The 25642-nt window shown below is 42.5% G+C and overlaps 1 protein-coding gene across 29 annotated transcripts in view; it reads left to right on the forward strand.

Annotated features, from left to right (window-relative positions):
- Positions 1 to 25642, forward strand: part of MAGI1 (membrane associated guanylate kinase, WW and PDZ domain containing 1) — a 334204-nt gene that overhangs the window by 269916 nt on the left and 38646 nt on the right. For 23 of the 29 annotated variants that reach the window (XM_032121234.1, XM_032121217.1, XM_032121220.1 and 20 more), the window contains 5 exons: positions 2636 to 2693; positions 4928 to 5016; positions 5955 to 6047; positions 8869 to 9051; positions 10214 to 10834. In XM_032121234.1, the coding sequence (XP_031977125.1) occupies positions 2636 to 2693; positions 4928 to 5016; positions 5955 to 6047; positions 8869 to 9051; positions 10214 to 10834 (1044 nt within the window). The remainder of the gene's footprint in view (positions 1 to 2635; positions 2694 to 4927; positions 5017 to 5954; positions 6048 to 8868; positions 9052 to 10213; positions 10835 to 25642) is intronic. The other 6 variants (XM_032121224.1, XM_032121225.1, XM_032121226.1 and 3 more) reach the window with 1 other exon arrangement.

Below are 25642 nucleotides of genomic sequence, written 5' to 3' on the forward strand. Positions count from 1 at the left end.
TTTTTAGGAATCCATCCAGCTTCTCTGTATGTAAGGCAGGATACTAGAGCATCTCAACAGGAATCCATGTACTTATCCAAGGCTTAAAATTGTGAAATTAGATATTTGTCCGTTGAATTTACCTGCTGATAAATGCTCTGAGACTGCATTGGTGCTGCATGGATGTACCAAAATAAAAACCATATGGCTCACTCAGGCTCCTAATGATGCAAAATGTTTTTTGAAATCTCATCTTTGTGATAAAATCTAATGCTCTTGGTCATCTTCAGTTTGGCAGGAGAGACAGAGGAAAGAGATTCATTTAAAGCAGCTAAGAAGCTAGACTGCAACATGGCTGTGGAGAATATTGCCTTTCGCTTTAGAGCTGGAAGCTTGTAGAAGTCAAAAAGTGCATCTACATAATCAGCAAGAAATGTGTTAAAATTTAAAACTGCAGTTTTGTATATTGTTATATCTGAAAACATGGAGATTTGTTCCTTAAATGAAAAGCTGCAGAGACAGTAAACTGGAAAGATTTTGGCATAGTGCCATTTTTGGGGTTAGGAAAGTGCTGGTGTTCTGATCTTTTGTGAAAATGCTTTAAAAGGGAAGAAAAAAAAATGAAATTTAATATCAAAATCTTTTGTGAACAGAAGAAAAAAACCAAAAATTTTTGCTTAAACTTTAAAAATAAAAAAGCACTTAACAGTCCAAAATAGACAAAAGATGTTTAGCATGAAAAATGGTGGAACTCATTTGAAGGCATTTGTGCATTACTTCTCCTTTCTCTCATTGACTTTTTGTTTTTCTTTCACCCCAACTTGATCTCTTTACCATTCTACTTTCACCATAGTGCAACAAAGTAAATGGCTGCAACAGCTTGTGATTTTCCTAACTGCATGCTAGGTCTTAATTGAATTGCACTGAAACTCTTGGAGCCAGACCCATGGTGTTTTCACCTTCTGGGACTCCTCTGGAAACCTGAGAGTTCCCTTTGTGAAAAGACTTTCAAGATTGGCCTCTAGCTTTCTGACTTCTTCTCAGATAAATTTGCAGGATGTAAAGGAATATATGATTCTGAAGCGTTCGATCCGCTGATAAAATCATGGAGTTTTTTCATGCCCAAAAGTTAGCATTGGCTTGCATTTAATGGCTTATGTCTCAAGGAATCCAAAGAATAAGTTAAACACAATGAGGATAAAATAATGATAAGAATGGAAAACCTACCCTTTACCTGCAAATAAAGGACATGTGGAGCAAAACCCATAGAAATTGATTTCATCTGATCTCCAGCCAATTCTGAACACAAACATAAACTTTGAGTAATTAGTCCATGTGTGTTTGTATAGATTCTGTTCCTCTCCAGTCTGGAGATATTTCTATCCTTATGGCAACATTATTCTAATTAATGGGCCATTGTTGATTGTATTGGCTCAGCAATTGATGCCATTAATGGAAATAAATCTCTGCATTTGATAATGAACAAACATAGATTGCTGTCAGTGTTGAAAAATTTCGTGTTAAATTTTGATGAATTATTTTGCATGGGGTATTTGAACTTGTGTTATCCAACAATGTTGGTTTTTTCTAAATTTAAATGAATGTGCAGAGTTGGTAGGACCACATGTGCACAGTGTTTAGTGTGGTGGAGCCCTTTTCTGAGTTGTTTCACAGTATTACACAAACACGCCACTGTATTGTTAAGTGGATGATTATTTTGTTACCTCCAGCCAATGGGAACATTGTGTTTAAATGAGTGGCACAAGGATCAGGCCCTTAAGTAACACATACAGCTTTAATAACCCTCTGTTGGATGCTGAAGTGATTGCATTACATTCACTAATTATAGTTAATGTACTATCTACAGTCTAGAAAATCAACAGGAACAAAAGTGGATACATTTCCAAATGTTAATTTCATCTTCAGAACTGTTTTTTGTTAATTATGGTAATGAAAAGAAGGAAATCTCTGTTACATGTGACTGTGGCAATGTGTGTTCTTACATGAAGTGCTGTGCAGTGAAATACACCCATGCATGCCAGCCCCTCTTGGCTGGGTTCCATATGGTGGCATACATGTTAAAACCATCTTGTCCTGGTTTTGTATTGGGCTCATGTCTGAGTGATGCAAATCCCAAAGAAAGGAGTAAAAAAATCCTGTTTTCTGCACTGGTGAGCATAAATGGTTCAGCCCTGGTACAGAAGAGGGAAGTGGTCTCTGTCAGTGGGCTACAATTTTTTGCCATAATCTCACCCACCTTTATGGATTGGTGTTAAAATGCATCTGGCCTTTCCTGCATTAATTTCCCCTGCAGTGCCCCATCCAGGATCACTGGCCATGGTGGAGAAACCAGGGGGTACTTGAGGCAGTCCTAGACAGGAAATTTATGGAGCATTTGCTCATTTAATGCAAAAAGCAAATCAAAAATTGACCAGTGCTTGTGTCTTCCCAGTGATGTGCTGACCCAGCACAGGGGGTACAGGCTGGATGTTGGTGTCATGCTGTGCCAGCCCTTCAGAGGGAGCTGTGATCATTCTGAAAAGTACCCAAGCAAGGTCTGAGCTACTGATGAGTTTTGCACATTGGGCAGGAGCAGCTGCCTGTCAGAAAAAAAAAAATGCCTTGGAGGCTTCAGTAATGCTTTTTCTATTTCCAGAGTTGCCTGCTGGTTGGGAGAAAATTGAGGATCCCGTATATGGTGTCTACTATGTAGAGTAAGTGCTGCTCCCCATTTCAGTGTGGCTGTCAGGTGGAGGAGGCTTTCCCTGCACCCCACTCTGTGCTTTGTTTGTCACATCTCAGACCAAGGAGGAGACCTTGGCCCCTTACAGGCTGGGGGTTGTTATAGGATCTGGGAGAGGGCAGCCCTGTCTGGCCATTCCCCATCCACACTGGAGTGGGAATGGGCTCAGGGGAGACAGGAGTGCCCTGGGGAGGGGGTTGAGCTCAAGGAAGACAGGAGCAATCCAGGGTTGGGATGTGCAGGAGCCCCAACACCTCACAAAATACTTCTATCCAGAGAACATTAACAAGTGTGCAATTAACTGAGTTCGCTCGCCTACATGCAGTGCTACGGTCACAAAATGAGAGTACAAAGCAATCCACCAGCCAATTGTGTCAGAAGACACCCAAAAGGATGGAGAAGATGGTGTGGCCAAATAGCCATGGCAGAGGCTCTTCCATCATGCTGTGTTGTTGTGAATAGAATTGGAGGTTTAATGGGACTCTCTGTGGAATTAGAGCAGCTTCTCCTTTATCAAGATGTCAGATTGCTCCTTTGGGAAACCAGAGATCTGAGTTTTGTTTCATCACTGACCCCATAAAATGAATTTTTAATTATGTGTATACTCCTGTCTAGTAGGATGGCTCATGATAGCCCTCAGAATAGACATGGAATACAGTTTCTGTCTGCTTTGGCTCATTTCTGGCCCTACCATCTGTGCCTAAGGAAACAAGGTTAGCAAACTGTGTGATTAAGTCTTGACATTTATTTACCAAAGACATCAAGAATATTTTTTGGCTATTAAATGCCATGGCAAGAGGTCTTTAAAGGATTTTTCCCTGTCACTTTACATACACATGCCAGTTCGTTTTGTGGCACTGCTTACTGATTGAATTAAATCAAAAAGTAACTGCAATAAGACATAATTTTATTTTACTTGCTGTCTCTAAGCTAGCAAGATGGTTATAATTTTAGCATTTGTCTCCGTCCCTTCAAATCAGGCACTCTGTTATTACATAATGGCTTTTATTGAGAGACAATTCTATCACGAAAAGGTTTATATCATTTTTAAAGTAGTTATCATTTTTCTTATCTCTCTGAAGATATCTTGAAATGGGAAATCTTTTACAGAACTCATTAACTTGTTTTTTATTTAGTAAGTTAAATATTTTTCTAGTGATTTAATATTGATCTTTAGCAGAAAAATTTCTGAACATAAATCCCTGGAGTGCTTCTGTCACAGTTACTTGAAAAAAGTGGTTGGTTTTCACGTGGGTTTTTTTATAAAGACATACTGGATAGGAGACAATAGAATAGCAAGTTCTCAATGGTAAACTTTGCTTTACAGACGAAGATAGCTTTAAGGTAATATATTTTTCTGAGATCTACCTGTTCCTCTGCTGTAGCAAAATCACTACTGAAAATGGCTCTTGAACCATCGATGAGCCATTCAGGGAGTCCCAAACCTGCCCCTGCCACCCCAGCATCTGTGGCTGCTGTTCATCACTTGGTTTCATAAGGTTGTTCATCCTCTGCTGAGTGCATGCCTTGTCTGCCATGCTGGGACTGGGCTGATTTTTTTTCTTACCCTGGAATTGGTAAGAAGTATTGGCTCTCAACATCTCATAGTGTTTAAAAGCTGCCTAAGGAAAGCAGCTGAAGTTTCACTAAATGCTGGTTTCCACTGGGAGTGTTTGCTGTTGGCTGATTCTGGATAGATTTTGATCTATTTGGAGCCCATCTCATAGCCTGCATCCCTGCAGATACTTTTAAGACACCCTGTGTGCGTTGATCAGATTGCTGACAGATGTTGGGGTTTGGTTTGTTAAGTTTAGTTTGGTTTTGTTTTTAACTTGGGTGCGCCAGGGAATGACTGCACCTCTGGGAATCTAAATAAAGCAGGGATGATACAAGCCTGTCTTTTAAAATGCAATCAGACAGAATGCCTTTCCTGCTTTAATCTCATTTTTCACAGATAGATCACTACATTAATGTATTTGAAGGAATTAGCCATTCCTACTCAAGACATCGTATCAATACCAGAATCCGCTTGTTTTTCTAAGTACTCTTTTTGGCACAACTAGATGAGCCTTGCTCCACATCCACTGCTGTTGAGTGTGTTTGGTATTTTACTCCTTTCCTCAGAAAGAGGAGTTTCAATGCCTGGCCCTCATTCCTGCTTGTTCCATAAAGGTTTCCTAATTCATTGCTCTTTTTCATCTCCAGCCACATCAACCGGAAGACACAGTATGAAAACCCAGTTCTTGAAGCAAAGAGGAAGAAGCAGCTCGAACAACAGCAACAGCCTCCAGAAGGTTGGCACCCTTGAGGGCATGGTGTATGGGGTGTTCATGAAGGAATGCCCTCCCTTGCCATGGCATCACCATGCCAATGTGTTTGTCCTTCCCTCCGTGGCCTTAGTGTTTAAAGGCAAAGTGATGTGCGTAGCAAAGGCTGTGTTTAGCCTTCACAGAAGATGTAGCAAAGGAGAAAATCTAAACTGTATCACTTAAACATAGAAGGTTTCAGCCTTGTTGAACAGGAGAGATTTTTCTTTGTATGTCCTTTATTTCTGGAAAGTTTCTAGACTTCCCAGAAACAACTAAAACATGTTTTCCTCTTCAGTCTGCTCCATCAAGTTAGTCACTGTAGGTGGTGGTGTTCCAATCTGCACTGGGACTCAGGCTATCAAAGGGGTTGAGGAGTGGGCGCTTACATGCACTAGACAAACCCTGCATGAGAGACTTCTTAAACTGAGACCTTTGTATGTTGTCAGGCTCTAAAATTTGAAGTAATTGCCTTATTTTGAAACACTTTTTTTTATTAATTTCCTCCCTCTTGCCCCCTTTTTTTTCCTTCTCACTTTTTACATTTTTTTCTTCAAATGCAGTCCAACTGCAGTGAGGGCCATGTGGCATTTGGGTTTGTTCTTCTACTTAGATGCCATGAATGGCACAGGGAGTAGATTTCATTTAAATGTCAAGTCCACATAGATGCAAATCAAGTCCCAAGTTTGAGTGTGAGGCAGGATGTCCCAGCAGATGGATGAGTTGACCTGGATATAGAGATCCTTCAGGACTGGTTTTTGGACATCCCATTCATTTTATTCCCTCTGTCTGTGACTCTGTTTCCTCTCTTGCCATGCTTTTCACATCTCCTCTGCTTGACCCCCACTCTCCCAGTGTGTGCACATGCAGCAGCTCATGGTGCTGTTGTAAGCAACCAGTAATATTTCCCTCTCTGCCCTCTCTAGAGTGGACAGAGGAGTGTCCATCTCTCCCTCCACCTGCTGCTCCAAACCATGTTTCAGACAACCAAGAGGCAGTTCGGGAAGCACCAGTACAAGGTAACAGCCTTGTTAAACCAGCTGTAAAAGAGCAACAAGTTCTTTTTCCTGAGAATGAAATTCCCTTGGCCACCACAAGGGCAGTATTTCCACGACTGGTGACACACCAGGGCCTGTGCCTGCTTATCTGAATTCACAGATTTTGAGACTAGTTGTTTCAAGACTACATTTGTTGCTGAATGCAAGAGGTGAATGAGATTGTGTGCATCAAAAAGAGGATTGTGGCTATTCTCTGTGTAGTGTTCCAAGTTTTCCAACAGAGTGGACTTACTCAGAAGTTGTACTTTTGTACAGGTACTTTGGGTTATTACAGCCTTATTTATTGTGTCAGTGGTCTGTGTAGCCAATTACTCACAGACCAATTGTTTGCCTTAAATAACCCACCGCAAATCATTCCTGAATTTGCAGCATGAGCTGAAACATTGCCAGGTCAGGTTGCCAGCAAGGGCCAGGGAATTCCACTTGTACCTGTGGCAGTAAAGTGCTCTCTGATTACAAGTCGTTTTAAGAAGGCTTATCTTTGTATCTTTGACTACATCTGAATTGCACAGCAAGTGAGTGGCACTGCCCTGGTCTCCAGGACCCAGAGCCTGGGGAAGGTGAGAGGGGGAATCTGGCTGGAATGCATCTTTCTGACAGAGGTGGGAGCAGCTGGGAGCTGGGAAATACTCCCATGGTCTCCGAAGGCAAACCTGACTGGAGTGCTGCTGTCCCAGGCAGCCTTTCCTGCCAGGAAGACCCAGGGAGTGCTCTCTGCAGCAGTTGGCAGCAGACCAGCCCTTCCAGAACAGACATGTGGAATTTCACAGGACCCAAAGCCCCCAGCACAGTCCTAAGGGGTATTGGGGCACACTAGAGTAATCCAACCCGGCAGCAAGGAAAAAACATGAGAGGTCTGAGCATGGCACCCTGACCACCAGGCACCTGGGTTTAGAGATGTAATCAGAGTGCCCCAAAAAGGCTGATCTTCCTCCTGGAGGCATCTGTGGATGCCACCTTTGCCTTTTCCACAGTCAGGCTGAAGCAAAGGCTGCCCAAACATCCACACATGGTGGTGCAAAGGATCCATCACACTGGGGTGATGTTGGGAGCCTACTCAGCCACCAAAATTGTGCAGCAGTGTTAGAGCAGAGCATTAACCTGTCTCAGCACCGCTCTGAGTAACACGTCCTGGTACCTGCTGATGACTCCTCTCCTCTTTCATTCCTTCCTCCTCCTTTCTCAGTGCTGCTCCCTCTTTTCTCACTGCCCATTTACAGCACCTTTTCCAGCTTCCATGCCCAGAGGTTTCCATCTCTCCCCCTGATAGCACTGCTGGCAGGGACGTGGGCACAAGGAGCCCTCCCTGTGCCCCTGGCAACACTCTCAGAGCCTGGGTTTTTAGATGCACTAATTTCAAATGGGATACCCTCTTGAATGCTGTAGGTGGCATATAGCCTGTGGTGCTGCTGTCCTGTTGCTGCAGGGCAAGCTCAGCCTGTATCAGTGGGTAGACACTAGCAAGCCCTGCTTGTTCTGCTTGTCCTTTGAACCAGAAATGAGCCCTGCTGCACTCTGCCTCTCGGCTGTTTGTTACCTGAGACACTGGGTTGCACTTTGATACTCAGGGCTTTTTTGCAGGCTGGGGTCTGAGCAGAGGATCTGCCCACGATGTGCAGGATTACTGTGTTCCTCTGCCACCCTTCAAAGGCAGAAGACTACAAGTCCTCATGCTGCCTCCTCATGAATAATCTTCAAATACACATTATTTCCCCCAGTCAAAGGCTTACAAGTCTCAAATCCCCTCGCTCTCCCCTGAGGTCTCCTTTCTGAGCAGAGGCCCATGGCAATGCTGCCCAGGTGTTTGAAAGTGCGCCAGCTCTCCTGGCTGTGATACCCACTGCTGATCCCGGAGCTGTCACCAGAGGGCTTAGTGGCATAGGCTAAGCATTAAAAACAATTAAAAGTGTGAAGGTGTTTAGTGTTGGCACTGTGAAGTGAAGCAACCATGATCCCTTTTCTGAGACTGTGCAACATGCTTTGCAAGGATGTGCTTTTGTCCGTGGAGCACCTCTTTTCCTCCTAACTGTGCTCCCAGAGAGCATTCCCAGCCCTCCAGCACAGCTGCTCCAGTCCTGGGCTGCTCTTTGATTCATACTTCATGTCAGAAGTGTTTCATCCACAAGCGGCAAGGAGCAGAAAGGGAGGAGAAAAGACTTCAAACAGTGTCTGAAGAACAATGTCAGCATCCTCCTGTTTTCACCAGAGGAGGTCACAGGGTGGTAGCAGTGGTGGGGCTGGGGGTTATGCTAAAGGGTATCAGTGTCTTGTCAGAGCTCAGAAGTTGCATTTTGCTCAGTGGGTTGGGAGAGGGTCAAGTGGTGAAAAACATGATGATGCTTCTTTCTGCAGAAACTCTTCACTGCAGAGTCCTTCTGTAGGAGGCCCCCTAACCCTGCCCCATCCTCCCCAGGATGGATATAACCACCTCAGCACAGAGATAAGACATACATCTAGCCCAGCATTCCCAGCTTTAATATATTCCGTTCTTTAAAGCAGCATGTGTTTTCCCCTTTGTAGCCTTGGGGCTTTGGTGTGCACGACCACAGCTAACAAAGTGCCAGGTACTGGGGTTTTGTTCATGCCTTTTCCTGCGTGCCTAGGTCCAAGGAGATGGGTGGAGTGTGATGAGATGAGAGGATGCAGGAGTGAAGTGCAGTCCTGTCCCTGCACACTGCTGTGTTTGTCCATGGACTCGTCAGAATGGGGAGGGGCAGAGGAAAAAGAGATCAAACACTCTTGTCTGCCTGCTCATAGATTTTTTTCCAAACCTCCTATACAGGAAAACCTTTTTTTACACGAAACCCTTCTGAGTTGAAAGGGAAGTTCATCCACACCAAGCTAAGGAAAAGCAGCAGGGGGTTTGGCTTCACCGTAGTTGGAGGGGATGAGCCAGATGAATTTCTCCAAATCAAAAGTTTGGTGCTTGACGGTCCTGCAGCGTTGGATGGCAAAATGGAAACAGGTACTGGTGCTTTTTACCAAAATCATCACCACCACTTTGGTTTGTGTTTTTGCAGCTGGTTTTAAGTGCCATTTATAAAGGACTGTAGCCGTCATCCCCTTCTTGGGGAAAGGCATTCAGCTTTCTTATCAGCAAGTAAGGAAGTGAGATACATTGAGAGTCTTGGGAAAGGACACTTCATGTATTGGAATTCCATCTCAGTGTCAAAATACCCAGCTGGGCACTGCCAGTTCCTGCTCTCCCCACCCTGATCTGAGGAGAGGAGCCAGCCGTTGTGGGGTTCCACATCAGGCTGTGGGTTCCTGCTCCTGGAAATGGATGATGGATTTTTGTAGGGCTGCACCACCATGTGTTTGTGTCTCTACCATGCTGCTTGCCCCTTTCCAAAGCTACTCCCAAGGAATGGGCAGAGCAGTGGGCTAATCTGCATCTCCCTGTGTGGAGGCACCAAGGGCAAATTCATTTTGCCAGAGATCAGATCGGGGATTTTGCCACAATTCAGTGGCGAAATATGAAATACTGTTTAGTGGTGAACACAGTGGTGCTGGGTTAATGGTTTGACTCAATGATCTTAGATGTATTTTTCCACTTCAATTCTATGAAATCCTCTTAGGCTTCATCTGAGGTCACAACTCCTCACTTTCAGTTGGACCATCACAGCACTTAACATCCCTGTTTTGCAGCCCCAGAGTTAATAAAATTACTCATAACTTAATCGATATCTGAATTTCAGGCTGAAATACGAGACATGACATGTGGCACTCACTGTGTTTGAGCAGTTGGTATTTGAGAGCCTTCTGTTACAGCTCCTGTGTGCTCTCGATTTTGTTTCTATCATATGTCAACATGTAACAGTAAGAGCTGGACTTCAAAATAGCTGTGAAACGGGCCATATACCATCATTTAAATTGATTAAGTTTTTGCATGAGCCAATTCCATTTTCACTTTCAAAAACATTTATGTACATAAAGGCTTTATGCCATGAATCCACAGAGTTTTTGCTCACCCAAGTGTCACCACTCCTTTTTCTTGTGCTGAAATGCTACTGTTGCCTGTGAGTGGTACCTGTGCATGCTGCAGATCTGCTCTCAGGCTGTAGTCCTCACCTTTCTGCAGTGTGCTAAATGTATTTTCTTGGTCTGTCTGTCTGTGTCCTCTGCAGGAGACGTCATAGTCAGTGTGAATGATACCTGTGTTCTGGGGCACACTCATGCTCAGGTGGTGAAAATCTTCCAGTCCATCCCCATCGGTGCCAGTGTGGACCTTGAACTGTGCCGGGGCTACCCCCTGCCCTTCGACCCCGACGACCCCAACACGAGCCTGGTCACATCTGTGGCAATTTTGGACAAAGAGCCGATCATTGTGAACGGGCAGGAAAACTACGACTCCCCAGCAAGCCACAGTAGTAAAACAGGAAAAGTAATAGGCACAAAGGAGGCAAGGCCCAGCAGCCCAGCTGAGGTCTCCTCCAATGGACCCCATGGCTACCCCAACGACACGGTGTCTTTGGCATCCTCGATAGCAACACAACCTGAACTCATAACTGTGCACATAGTGAAGGGGCCCATGGGCTTCGGGTTTACTATAGCAGATAGTCCTGGTGGAGGCGGCCAAAGAGTGAAACAAATTGTGGACAGCCCACGGTGCCGCGGCCTGAAGGAGGGCGACCTCATAGTCGAAGTCAACAAGAAGAATGTGCAGAGCCTCACTCACAACCAGGTGGTGGATATGCTGATTGAATGTCCTAAGGGAAGCGAAGTCACGTTGCTGGTGCAGCGAGGAGGTAAGTCTTCAAAACTGTTTTAAAACATCTCTTCTTGAAATTAAAAAAAGGAAAAAATGCATGTCACGAAAGATCTGCTCTCCTAAGCGTCTTGGTAGAAATTATTTTTGTCCTGAGGTGTAGGAACTGCCCCAAGCTGGCAGCTGTCAGGTCACATAGATGGTTAAAATTATTTATTGTGTTGCTGCACTGGGAGGGGATGCTCAGGTTCCCACATGCACACAACACTGTTAAGGGGCAGGAGGGTGATGTGGTTACACATGTGGTTACACCTTTGCTTACATAACAAACCCTGGTCTCATGCTCGGAAAACTTGAGTGTTTTAAATAGAACATGGATGTTCCTTGAGCTATTCTGGGATATGGAAAAGGCTGGTAATATGTTCTGTAATTTGCGGTGATCAAAATCAGATACTTAATGACTCTCCATTGGGGAAGGATTATACCTGGAATACACCTGGGAGAGAATTTATATTTCTCCAAGTTGTAAGCAATTGAAATGTGACTTCTGCACATTTGTTTACTGTGCCATTGGGAGCTAAGCTCATTTTTTGGTTGCATTGCCGAGGCCACCAGCAGGTACAAAACCCATCCTACAGGCAGTATGTCTGCAGCCCACATGGAGCATGGTTGGCAAGTAACCTGTCAGTGGTCACTCCATCCACAGGAACTCTTTCCCTGCACTCTTGTAAGTGTAAAGTAACCTGAGGTACCACCCCTTTAGCCTGTGGATTGCGATTACTGGGATAGGGTCAAGCTCACAGGCAAAGTCCAGCTCAGCTGTTGACTACGAAGTCAAGAGCAGAGGGGTCAGCTCTCCCCTGCTCCCTGGCATTGACAGTGGGGCTCTCAGAGGGACAAAGGCCTGTCCCCACTGCTCCCTGTCCCATGCAGGTTTTTGTGGACAACACACACATGGGTGCACAGTGGATCACAGGAATGACCTTGCTGCAGAGGCAGGGTTAAACTGACAAGGAAGTGCTGAACACAGCCCCCAGCCAGACCTGGGGGGAGTGTGTGCTATAAAAGTACTTTTCTGGTGACTTCTCTAAACTGTTTTGATTGTAGTAAGCACCAAAAGCCAGTCCATTTTAACAGGGGACAAGTTGTTTCCTGAATTTGTAAGTCTGGTTTGCTGTTTTTCAAGACCTATTTCAAGGCATTGAATACATTGATTCTGCAATTCATAGCAGCTCTGGAGAAAGCACTGCCTTTCCTATATTGCTTTCTTTCCAAGTGTTTACTGTGTTTTCATATTTTAATAGTAAATTAGAAAGTAGAGAACAGAATATATTAAGAATTCTCCGATTTTCAAAGTTGAGTTCCTTAAAGACTTTCAGTACTAGAGAGATTTAAAAAATGCACTTCATTCTCATGATTAATATATGTATTATGGAGAAAATATGGTTGGAAGAAAAATAGCAGCTATTATTAATCCTCCTGGAGAGTGTGTATATATCTAGTAACACCATATATTAATTATTTGAATTGTGCCTGACATTTAATAATCCTCCTAAAGCCTTGAAGGCATAATGAAAAGTTTTGATGAGGAAATAAAAGCCTGGTTTTAATAAAATAGTAAATAGTTCCCTGGTACTCTTGTTGAATCTCTTCATTTTTTTTTTTTTAATTTAATCAAGATACTAACCACATTTGCTATCACCTTCCTAGATAAGGTACCTTATCAGTCTCCTTGAACAGCTTCCCTCCCTCCTTCAAGGTCCTCACATTTCCATCTCGACACAGAGCACTTGCAGTTTCAAATTTCACACTCTCGTGGTACAGAACTTGGAGATCCTGGTGGCCCTGGTCCACAGTTAATCATTGAAACAAGGTTCTCTTCACATCCAGAGAAAAGCTAGACTCAAAACGCACTCAAGCTGTGGCAGGGAAGCCAAGCAGAGTATGCACAGTAGTAGACCCAGAGCCAAAACCAGTCAGGTTTGCTTAAGGCTTCTAAGGTGATGTTGGCAGATGAGAGGCTGGACGTGCCCCAGCCATGTGCGCTCACAGCCCGGAAATCCAACCGTGTCCTGGCCTGTATCCAGAGCACCATGGGCAGCAGGTGAGGGATGGACTCTGCCTCTCTACTCCATCCTTGTGAGGCCCCACCTGGAGCACTGCATCCAGCTCTGGGGGCCCAGCATTGGAACAACGTGGACCTGTGGGAGCAAGTCCAAAGGAGGCCACCAAGATGATCAGAGCTATGAGTTATTACCACAGGCCTGGGCCCTAGGGTGTATCACCGTGTCCCGCAGCTGTAGGGAGGAGGAGGAGAGAAGATCCAGCAGGCAGGAATTGTGCAGCAAGATTGATTTATTTAATTATTTTACAAACTCTTTTATAGACTTTTTTCTTCATAGTCTAATTGGACAAAGGACCAGCCACTCCTTGGGGGTGATTGGCTGAAGTCCTAGAACGCCCATTGTCAAAATATTTTTCTACTGTACCATAAACAAACTTTTCAAGGTTGCAGGTGGCTTAGTTGTTTACATTCCCTGCTACCTCTTCTGCGTGAGAGAAGAGTCTCTCACAGACTTAGAAAATAGCAAGAAAATCCTTGCTAGCAGCATTTTTGTATCTACAACGAGTAGCTCTGCTATGAGTACAGGCGGAGAGTTGAGGTTGCTCAACGTGAAAAGAGAAGGCTTCAGGGAAATGTTATAACACTTTCCAGTACATAAAGGGGCTTGCAAGATTGCTGGAGAATGACTTTTCACAAGAGCGTGTAGTGACAGGGCAGGGGGAATGGCTTTAAACTGAAAGTAGGTAGGTTTAGATTGGACATTGGGAAGGAGCTGTTCCCTGTGAGGGTGGTGAGGCCATGGCACAGGTTGCCCAGGGAAGCTGTGGCAGCCCCATCCCTGGAGGTGTCCAAGGCCAGGCTGCCTGGGGTTTGGAGCAGCCTGGGATAGTGGGAGGTGTCCTGTGCCCAGCAGGGCAGCTTGAACTAGATCTTCAAGGTCCTTTCCAATCTAAACTATTTAAAAAAACAAAAGGTGGAACTGGCTAAAATCCACCTGGCACTCAGTGCTGCTGCACTTGGGTCCTTTTCCCTGTAACTTTACCTCCTGTTACCCCTGCCAAGTCTCTCCTCAGCAGCACCATCCCCAGACAAGGCGCCACTATTTATTTTGGTCCGACTGCAGAAATGTATTTGGCTCGGGTGTCTGATAAGCTCCTTCAGGGCTTTTGAAGCTGTTCTTTTGCTTCCCTGTCACTTATCCTTTCCTCCTCCTCCCTCTGGTGTCCAGTGAGAAAAGTGCTCAGATGCTGTCAGCATTCTTCCTTCAGCCCAACATTTGCATTCAGTCCTGCTGTGCAGGAAGCATCCCTGCAACACTAAGGCTTGTATTCAAGAGCTGTCGAAAGGATTTTCAGAAGTGATTACTAATCAAGCAGAAAAATATCAGAAAGAGATGTGCAATACACAGGAAAAGCTCTGCCTGCTCCAAGCTGCTGGTGCACTCCCAACAAGGAGGTCTAATTGTTAAAATGCAAACCCAGAGCTGCTGAGAACAGCCTGTAAAATATTTACTGTGAAGTGTGTTCAGCTGAAGCACTGGCTTATGGGAGAGGGCAAATCCTGCCGCTGCCTCTGAGTGAGGAACACAAGGATGATTTCAGGAGGGATGAAGCTGAAACGCCCCCTCTGTGTGCTAATGTCTAAAATCGTTTGCAGAACTCATGCAGGATTGGGGCAGAGGGATAAATACTTGTACAAAGTCAGATCACTGAGAATTTGCTTCCCAGAGGCCTCAAAAAAAACTTACCTTGTCCATGTTCTGGTTTATTTTCTAATTTTTTATTTTCTTCTCCCTCCTCCCCTCTGTAGGATTAATTATATTGCTGTTGTTTTCCTGCTTCACCTATATATGGATAAAACTGGATAAAACTCACTGATCTTGAGGGGTTCAGAAAGAGTTCAGCCCCCCCAGGGTGCAGAGGGTTGATTGGGCCAGTTGGCAAAGCTGCTTTTGCTTAGCAAAATGAAGGGACAGAGGGGACAAAATAATTCTTGTCTCTATTAGGCAGGAGAGATAGAAGGTATTTAAACGAAGAAGTTGACTGAACAACTGTGTGTTGTTTGCTGAGAGTAAGTTAAACTGGGAATGAGAAGTCAGTGCCAAGCCATTAGAGCCTGTAAGTAAAACTGGAGGAGACACAAAGGCTTTGCTGCCTGAAGGTGAAGCTTGGCACATTTGAAGAGGACAGGACATGGTCCCTGAAACAGCAGAGGAGGTGCTTGATAAGCCAGCCGGACCATTTGAGGGCTCTGCGCCTGAAAGTAAACGGTGCTGCTGCTGCAAAATGGAGAATTAAGTATATGTTTTTGTCCCTGCACTGCAAATTGTGATTACGTACTTTGGTTGTTTTAAAGAATTATGGTTAATGTGACCACAAAAGGTACAACTTGATTTTGAATGTTTGTAGCTGAAAACGTTCTTTCAACCTTGTACCTACCAAGTACACAAAGTACTTTCCACAAAAAAAAAAACCCAAAAAAACCAAAAAGAGTGAAGAAACAAGGTAATATTATTTGCCACTTGAAATCCATTAGTCATTGAAGCCTTGCCTATGCCCTGTAATCAACTGAAATAAGCAATTCTCAAATACCTCTCCATTCTGCATGGACTCTATTCATAATAAAACCAACATTTTGTCAGGATAATTTCCCTGCTTCCCACGGGACTTTTATTCTGGAAGTTGTGTTTATGGTGGGACAGGTTGTGTCAGAACAAGTTATTCTGCAAAACTACTGTGCTGTATTTTTTGGAATCACTACGATCTAGTCTTTGTTTCAGTGAAAACTTTCATGTATTTTATATTTTGTGAATTGCCTCTGATTAAAGAGGATTTTTTTTTCCTTTTTTTCCTCTTTTTTAGGTCAATCTTCAGGTTAACCAAAATATATGTGTTTAGTTTGTGTTCAGTTCCAAGAACTACACTGGGCAGTGTTTGTGCAGGTTTGAATAGACAATTTACCTTCAAAGCTCTCACAGGTCCATCTGTATTCACCGGAAGGTCGAAAATAGCATAAACCTTGAGCCTGATCTACATAATCCCCCTGAAGATGTGTTCCCACTTTGCTCCAGATCAAAGTAAAGGCACACAGGTGAAATGTCCCTCACATATCATGTGCAAATCAGTACCATTTCTAATTGCTTTCCCTAGTGCCAAACTCACATTAAACTGGGAAATGCATCTTCTGGAAAAAATATATGTGCTAGATAGATATATAGATATATACTAGAGTGTCAAAACGAAATGTATTCTATGGGAAGACGAACCAATGCAACATCTACTTGTCTAAATGCCCATCAGTGGGTACCTGAGTCTTACCTCCATATAAGAGTCCATAGTAATATCCTATTTATGGTTCAATGGAATGGAAGGTGTTTGTGGGGAGTAGTGAGGTTGTCTGTTGCAATAGTCCTGCTCACTTGGTCCTCAAGTCAGTAGGCTTAAGATGTTCCTCGTGACACATGTAACTACAACAAAAATTTGCAACAATGGAAAAAAATTACAAAGCTCTAAAGCAATAAACCTATTCCTTAGCTTCATGGACCTTCCCTTGCTGGAATTCCCACCTGGAAATGAAGTTTTTCCTTCCCTTCCTTAGCTGGAACTGGATCACTGAGTGGTAAGAGCAAAAAAAAAAAAAACTGTTGGAATTAGAGCTCCTTTTCAGTTGCTGTCCCTAATGATGTAAAACCATGGTATAATTAGAGCTGCAATCAGCTATTCAGTGCAGACTTGAACTCTTTTGAGCAAGCCACTCACTTCTGTTTGCCCTTTAGGCTTGCAGTGAAGAGTGAGTTGAAAGTCATGCCACTTAAGCATTGAGCTGCCAGAAAATTTCAAACTGTCTTAGCAGCTGCTGAATTAGAGAGAAAGTCAGTCCAAACTGCATTTGGGACAAAAATCACAACCTGGGAGTCATCTGATGGTTACCACAGAGCATGTTTGCCAGTGCCAAAGCCTGTGGAATGGGAAGAAAAGTTCACCATTTCCAGCAGTGTTTTCAGCTCAAGTACAGAGGGACCAGAGCTTTATAGTGAGGTCTTCGTGCTGTGTTTGTATCTGTAGGAACTCCCTGGACCCCATCTCGCCGAGCACAGAGCTGCTGATGCCAGTCATCGTTCATGTGCCACCGTTATGGTTGGTTTTCTTACTCTGCTCCACAGCCCACCATGCTGGGTCAGCTCCTTCCCTGGACCCCCAGAACAGGGGCAAACCTAATTCCTCTCTGCCCTCTGGTGTGCTCAACTGACTTCTAAACTTTTTTAAAATCCCTTTTCAAATCACCTCTTTTTTCCTTGTCTTACCTTCTGTCCATCACCACCAGCCTACCAAAGCTCCTGGTACCTTCTACTCAGGTATCTTCCACCAAACCTGTTTGTTGAATCTTTCAATTTGTCACTCAGTAGAGGTTGTTTTGAGCTGTATGCTGAAAAATACCTGATATTGTAGTACAAATAATACCATCCAGACTCATAGGCACCCCTCATCCCTTTATGGTTAGTAAATCATATTTAGGAAATTTAGTTCATTACTTTGTATTCCAGGGTTATTGCTTTATAATTCCAGAGTTATTGATTTATTCCAGATTTATTGATTAACCATGGACTCTTGTTTGACATTTAAAAATCTGTCTTCAATTATTTCTTCTTGTTTATTTTTGTTACTGTATCCTTTAAAGAGCATTGCCTGGCAAGAAGGGAATCAGATTAGTGAAGTTTGTAAGTTGGTTTACAAACTGTGTTAGAAATGAGATGTTTTTAAAATGTCTTGCATTGTGCCTATTCCATTTTCTGAAAACAGACAATCATAGTAAAAATGCATTGTTAAAATTTAGGTGCAGGGAAGGAGCAGGACTGGGGGAGCCTTTAGTTGGGAGTAGCCGCATCTTTTTTTTCCGAACCACCAAGTTACTCCTTGTTATTCTCTTTTCTCTGTTGACTGGAATTATATTCTAACAAGGCCAAAAGAAACTGATGAGACTTTAAAGAAAGTTTAAAGCAAGTTTGATGTCACATTTACCATTCTCTCATAGCCTTATTCTGATTAGGCACTAGTATATCAAGGAGCAGATAGAAAAATCAGTTGAAGTCAGGAAAAGATGAAATAAAGGAAATGTTATAAGTTTAGGTATTTTTAATAAGAAGTTTGAAGTTCATACCCCTGATTAGAATTGCTTATGTGCATGTGTTTCAATCCACTGTGCAAGTTAATTTTCCTGCAGCAGCTCCAGAGTGTTAGATACGCCTTTTTGGGACAATGCTGTGTATTGTTATGCAGCACCATACACTGATCACTGGTAATTGGTTTTGTAAAGCAAGCGAGCAGAAACTTGTTTTCTCTTTGTGATAAAAATAAGCTGAACTTAACATTTAAAATCAGGTCGTCTTATAAATAATGTAATATTTTGGGATTACATGGTGTTTTTTCTCCTTCAAAGTGCTTTACAGGTGTTAATCTTAGTGACATTAGCCGTTTGCTTTTGATGATCTGAATTTTTGATGTTTGGGATGACTTTGCTTAGCAAAAACACAAAGGGGAGGTTTTGGTGCTGCCCAAGTCCATGACAGGGCTCCCATTAGGCTCCAGGAGGCAGCAGGGTTTCACCCAGGTTTTTCATGCCTACAGATGCTACAGCCACTAAGGGTAATTGTTGGTACCTTGCTCAGACACCAAGTAGTTTGATGTATGCTACTAATGTTTGTATAAATAATGCATTTGCAGGAACTAATTAATTAACATTGCCAGGTCCTGCTGGAGTTTTTCAGTACAAGGCATCCAGTTGAAATAGTAATTGACAAACCCAAATATCAAAAATCCCATGTGTGCAAAAATCCAAGGAACTCCAAACAAAGCACATTGTCCTATAAACACCAAAACCAGCAGCTTTATAATATTACAGTTCTGATAATGAAGGAGATGCGGCATTGCTAGGGTATGAACATTTTAATTGCCTGCAGAATTTCCAGCTATTGCTGGTGTGATCCATGTGAAGTGCTGACACTAATCTGTTAGGTATTCGAGGCACAAGTGTTTTTTCCCCTCAGCTACTCTTCATTAACTCCATTTGCACTGATTCTCTCCTAGAAATGAGTAAGCAAATGAAGAGATGCTTGTGAAATCTGCTTTTTGGGTCAGCATCAGCTTTACATGATCTACCCTGCTTTTTTGTGGCAGCATGGCCTATCTATGCTATAACTTGTATCCCCCAGATATATGTGTCATCTGAGCTCCAGAGTCACTTGGAAGTGTAAAATAGGATAGAGCAGTTGCTGATTCACTATTTGGCATTTTGTTACACATTTTGCATTTATTTCAAGGGTTGATATCTTTTAAAGTTTTTTGCTATTTCATGAAACATGCTTTAAGGCCAGGAGGAAACCTGTACTTCAGTTACTAAGGAGATGAACAATTAACACGTTCGGAATAAGGAAATAGTGTCAGTTTTGTGTAGTCCTGCATGCTGACAGCACAATAGTGATGGTGTGCATGTTATGTGCATGGCTGCCTTTCTGTGGCAGGGAATCTGGATCTGCTTTAGCATCAGTTAGAAAACCAAAGCATTTGCTGAATGCTGGAAGGAAAAAAAAAATGGCTGAAATCTCCTCATCAGGATGTTTTATTGCCCAAACCACCTTATCTTGCAGAAAGCAGTAGGCTCTAAGATGAGAACAAAACAGGATATTGCTTAGTAAATGAAAGATGAGAGCTCTGAAACTCTTCCTAAGGGTTTTTTTTTCCCCTCCTTAGCTTGAGGTTTTGAAAGTTGGTGCTTTTTTTTTTTTCACCTTATGTTGATTTGGTTTTGGTATTAAATGCTGAAGTGGTGGAAGTGGAGCAGCTCAAACCCACACAGTGTTGTTTTATATCTGATGTGATGTAACACAAGGTGGCACAGCAGAACCTAATACTGTGCATGAGATAAGGCAGATTTAGCTGGAGATGTGCCTCCCACATCTTCATCAGGATTTGCACGGCAGGAAATGGAGCAGACTTGGAGGTGTGCAGCAAGGAGGGTTTCGTTCCACTCAGGTTTTCCTCATCAGGAACACACTGCCTGGGTGACATTTTGGTGTGCAAGTAAATAATGAGTTTTTATCAGCCACACTGCAGGTAGGTGCAGTAGCTGCTGCCTTGATTTGGCATAATAATAACTAGTCACAACAGAAGTAATGAGGTATCAGAAATCCAAGAAAGGTCTTTGTTTATCACTGTAATTAAATACATTTGAAGAGTCATTAAAAGCAGTAGCAGGTGGGTAAAACTGAGGAAGAAGGATGACTTTGTAATGGACTAGTCAATGGTTTTGTTCTGAAATTGATTGCCTTTAAATATCTATCTGCATGTCTCTACATCTCTCCATTCTGAATTTAAATGTTTTTCCCTTTCTGCATTGGGATGTTATGTTATTCATTTTAATGTTTATTTTTGTCTCAGTCAGATATGCTTATTTTTGTGATGGTGATAGATAGGCAAACTGAGGCCTGCACTCTGGTGCCAGAGGAATGGAGAAGATTCGTTTAACCTGTGCCTTTTGTGCCAGAAGACCTGCAGTGCACCGTGAGTTGGTCTTAAGCAGCTGGCAGGGCTTGTAGGCCAGACAGACTTGGTAGAGGAGGCTGAGCTTCAGGGACGTGACACAGCAGGCTGAGGATGCTTGGACAGATCAGGACCCTGTGGCTGGAGGCACATGAAGGTGATGTTGGTAGGGATGTGCAGGTAAATAGCAGTCCTCAGAAGTTTTCTTTCCATCCTTCAGGATTAGTTTCTGAGATGTACAGGTTACATCCTTAGAAGTAAGATCAAGTTACTGATCTATTTTAATAGAAAACTAGTTTCAAACTAATAAAGTTATGTTTTGTGAAAACGTCCATAAAACCATAGTCCTCTAGTAGAGCATTTTAGTGTGGCTTGTGTGGATGTGCACTCCCCAGGTCTGAACCTGGCTAAGCATTCTGTAAATACTAGCTTATTATTAAGGGATGTTATATATTAATAGCAGCATCAAACTAATGCCAAGAGGGCCGTGTTTGTAGGCGTCCCCTCTGTGCAGGCTGCTCTCTGGATATGAAATATGAGAATCTCCCATAAGCCACCCAGTTTGAGCACATGGATTTACACATTGTAGCAGTGCAGTGGTAAGTCTGAAGACAAACACTCTCACTGAGCAGCATAAATACAGATGTGACTAGCAAAATATGGTTTCTCATCTTTGGCATCCTCTATACTAAGCTTGGAGTGGCAGTGGGATTGGCCTGGAGGTGCTGCTGCCCTTTGGCACCCACATGGTCATGCCATGGGACGGCCATCTGGGGAGAGGAGCCATGGGACTACGCATCTTCAAAACTGCAGCATGCCCCAAAAACTGTGAGATGGTTTCCAGAAATAAAGCTTGTAAGTCATGGATTTTATGGGCTTCTAAAGGATAGGTACCCTCATGGATAGCCACACATGTATGCTTATGTATATGAAAACTAGATACATAATTCTGTGTATACACACACCCTTTTCTGTGTAAGAAGAATGTGGAGGTCTCTAATTACTTTCCAATTCCAGTGTTTAGCGTCTGAAATTTGTGAGATTTCAGAAATGTAATGTCTATGTACATATTTGTTTAAATATCAGCAAAGGTTTTCATCTAAGCATATGACTCCAACAGCTTGAGTTTTATGATAAGCACTTCATTTAATGAGATTCAAAATAAAAATACAAGAACTTTTGACATGCCATAACAACCAGAGGCTAGATGGGTAATTGTCACACTAATTCTCAATCTCTTTATTATCTTACTGTCTTGGCATTACCTTATATATATATTTAGATATATGTATATATCTATATATATATTACTGCATAGTTAAATTTATATTTTCATAGTAATTAAATAGCATTTTATTAGCCTGTATCTTTTTTTATCACTTCTAAAATCAATACTCATTTGAGATGCTGAAAATACGACTGAGACTTTAATGGCGAGGAATTGTTCAGCATCCTAACCAAAAATGAGTATTTGAGGCTAATAAAATTTAGCATCTTTAGAGCATCTAAAACTGAAATTCATCTTAGTGGCAATAATGTTCTATGCCTCATTATGTTTTTCGTCAGTGACAGTGGGTTAATAATGCCCAAGATGATCTCTTCAAGACATTGCTTGCTTGGCATTAGCATTGAACATTAGCATTAGAAATGTAGCATTTTTCACTGCATTTGGTAGTTACCAAACTTGATTTATGTCAGGGCTGTATTACTGCAGTGTAAATTATTCTCTTGCTTAAAGCTTGTATTGCATAGCTAATTTTTTTTGCTAGTGCAGTGATGCTCTTGTTATGCAAATCACGATGACGAGCAGAAAAGTTTGGCAGGGACAGGTAGGGGATTTCTTCTTGATGTTTTTCTTTCTTCTCCTTATGCTTGCACAGACTTGCCTCTCTTGCTGCAGATTGTTCTGGTCTGGAAAAGATCAACTTCCCTCTACTCTTTTAAATAGTGTTTGTCCTTTATTAGAAATTCTTTGGCAGTGGATCATACGGAATCAAGGGGATTGCTTTGTCACCACCAATCTCCTGTCCCCTGCCCCCCCAGCAGCGCTAATGGCCATTAGCGTTAATTATTTAAAGTTCCTTGTTTTGCACACAGAAAGCAGCGATCAGTGTTCAATGCCAGGTATGTGGTTGTGCACCCTCTGACTCCAGTACTTTACCTAAACCTCATCTTCCAAAGTGTTTGTTTTCTTTGATACAGCCTTTGGGTTTTATTCAGCACAGTGTAAGTGCTATTTAGAAAGCTTGAACCTTTTATTTTTTTTCCAGGCAGGAACATTTTCTCTGTAAATGTTAACCTTTGGACAGAGTCCGAAATCATTATTTTCTTGTGTTTTTCGTCTCTGAATAATTTTCAGCACTGGTGCATTCTGGGCTGCAGGTGACACAAGGGCAAAACCTTATGGGTGACCTTTCTTCTTAGGCTCACCTATGGCTTATTTTGCTCTTGGATATAGATGGTCCATAAGCTGTCCAAGTTGGAAGAGTTAAGGAACTGTGAGAAGTGACGATCTAGAAACAGCTGTTCTTCTCTTTCATGTGCAAAACCACCCCAAAACTGAAAAATGTTGGGCAGTACACAGACTTTCTAAGCCATAAAGAAGATGATAGTCTGGCCTCCAGACTGGCCCTTTAGCAATTCCAGGAGCCTTTGTCATATGGGTGGGTTGTGCAAACTACTGAATTGTTCCAACTTCAGTTGAAATCCCATTGAAATATATAATTTGTGTGTGTGTGTGTGGTGAAAGGCGAAGTGTTCACACCAGCTGGCCTCCACATGTCCAAGCTGTTGGAATGGGTTTACTGCATGACTGTGGTGCCCAGAGATAGGTCTTCCTTAGCATTTAACTAGATAATTTTGACCTACCATCTCTAAAACATGGGGCTGTAGAACAGGGCACGTTGTGTCTGGTGTCTGTTTAGGTAATTTTGGGGCATTTGTGGCCTTCTGAGCTCTCACCAGAACCAGGCCCAGGCTGTGGTGTGGGGGTTTGTAGTCTCACATTGCATTCTGTGTATGCTCAGTAAAGCAGAGTTTGCCTTGTATCATGGTGTTCCCATGTTACTTAGGTTGCATAAAGACAAAGGAGTTGAGGAAAAAAATGTTCCTCTAAAAATGGCGTGTTAGAAACAGCAACACTTGGGGTCAAGTTTTGTCCCATGTGTTCTTCCATGAACTCATCATAAATAGGGTTAGTGACCTTACAGCTTCCCAAAAGTTTTACCACTCAAGACTGCGCAGTTAACACAAATAATATTAAGTAAGCTGAATTATGGATTTAATTCATGGGTCACATCACTCACAACGTAACACAGTGTCACGCAACAGAAATACAGCTCCTCATGGGTAATGGCATTAAGAGTGCTGAAGTCATGCTGCAAAACTTGCTTAATGATTTGCATTTTTTCCCCTATGTTACAAAATGTAGTTGAGCAGATGGATGCAGCCAGCTGTACATTGAGCTTTAGGGAGTACTGGGGAGAAAAGAGAGAGGGTTTTGTTAAGATAAATGTAATAATCTCTGTGATAATTAGTTTAATTTAGATCCCTGCATCTGACTCACTTTTGACTAACCTTGTATGAAGTCTTTCTTGCTTTGCTGATGGGTCTGTGAATTTAGTTTGATTACAATGCCTTTTTTTGTTCTTGTGGATTGCTCACTGATCACTGATATTTTTCATTAAGCAGTTGCTTTATTACATTGTTATTTAGAGGGGAGTAATTTGTGTTTTCTAATTAATTTAATTCCAGGCACATTTAGTACGTAGCTACAATGAGCCCAATCAAGGGGTTTTAGGTCATATTGACATTGTTTACCAGATGTGCTCGTTTGTTTTAAAACATTGTTAACTCTGTGGTGACAACAGCCCTGTTTGATTTCTTGACTGTTCCATCTTCTCTAATCCGTATCTCCAAAATCCCCCAAAATTAAAAGATGCATTTCAGGTACTAGTGAGAGATGTCCATAGGTATCAAATCACAGGGAAATTATATTGCAATGTCAGTATAAACTACTATTATTCTATTGTTGGGTTTGATGGCATAGCAGGGACAAGCCTTCTGGCTTCTTCTAGCCAGGGATGTGAAGCCATTTATCCAACCACCAAAAAGCTGGATAATGCTAAGAAGATGCAGACTGGGTGTTTTGTCTGTGCTTGGCCCACTTACCTCTGAAAGAGTTGCAGTGAGGCTTCAGGAGAGAACGGGGCAGCCAGGAGGATGAGCTTCCAAGCAAGGCATGGCGTGAGCAGTGATGGGACACGTTAATGGAATCAAAAGGCCAGTGTTGTAATTCACAGTTGTCACTATCCCAAATTCATAGGCTTGGGAAATGTTTTCGCCAGAAGCTTTTTGGAAAAGCTCAGCATTTCCTTGCTAGTGGAGCTCCCAGGATTTGGGGGTTATTCAAGCACTTCGTGTTCATCACTGTTAAATACTGTATCCATTCCATCATCTGAGCATGAAAACTCCCCATTATACCTATCATTTGCTCATTTGGCCTGCTGTGCCAGGAACTGGAGTTCTAAAATGAGACCCTAATTAGATGAATAAATAATATTTTCACGGGGAAATGTACAGGCAGGTTATTCCCCCGGCTATAAGCTCGTCCCATGAAAAACTACCAACATTTGTTAACGTGTTCTGCAGTCACTTACTTTGGTAAGAAGTAAATTACTGCTTGTTCTGCAGCAAAGTCTGGCACAGAGCAGTGACACTGTAAGATTTATTGGCCTCCGAAGGACCCGCCAAACAATAGCTTTGATGTGTTTTGCATTATTTTTCAACTGTTTTCCATCTCTTCGGGGTTGGAACAGCAAAAATAATGACAAGGTTTGAAGGAAAGATTTGTTCAGTAGTTCATACCTACTAAATTTTAACATTCAATGCTTGTGATGCAATAGACTGAATTCTGATACAATTTGACCCAGCAGCTCACCTGCATTTCCACTTTATTTTTGGAGGGAACATTTAAAACGTTGTTAAATCTTTTCTGTCTCATGCTGGTCTGTTAAGGGTGTGTGCGTGTGCATGGGGATCTGTTCTAGCTATTGATTTAATAGGAAAGAGCATCTCTTGGAGAGTAAACGTGTGTGCATGCATGTGGAAGGAGAGAGAGAGAGAGGAGAATCTCTGTCTCTGTGTTTATCTCTGTGATAAATGATGCCTGTTAAAAATGTGACTTGCCATGAATGTTATTAGTGTTTTCCTCTTTAAGGGTATTATACAAAAACAGTCCCCATCAGCA

This window comes from Corvus moneduloides, chromosome 11 (assembly GCF_009650955.1).
Source record: "Corvus moneduloides isolate bCorMon1 chromosome 11, bCorMon1.pri, whole genome shotgun sequence".
Lineage (NCBI taxonomy): Eukaryota > Metazoa > Chordata > Aves > Passeriformes > Corvidae > Corvus > Corvus moneduloides.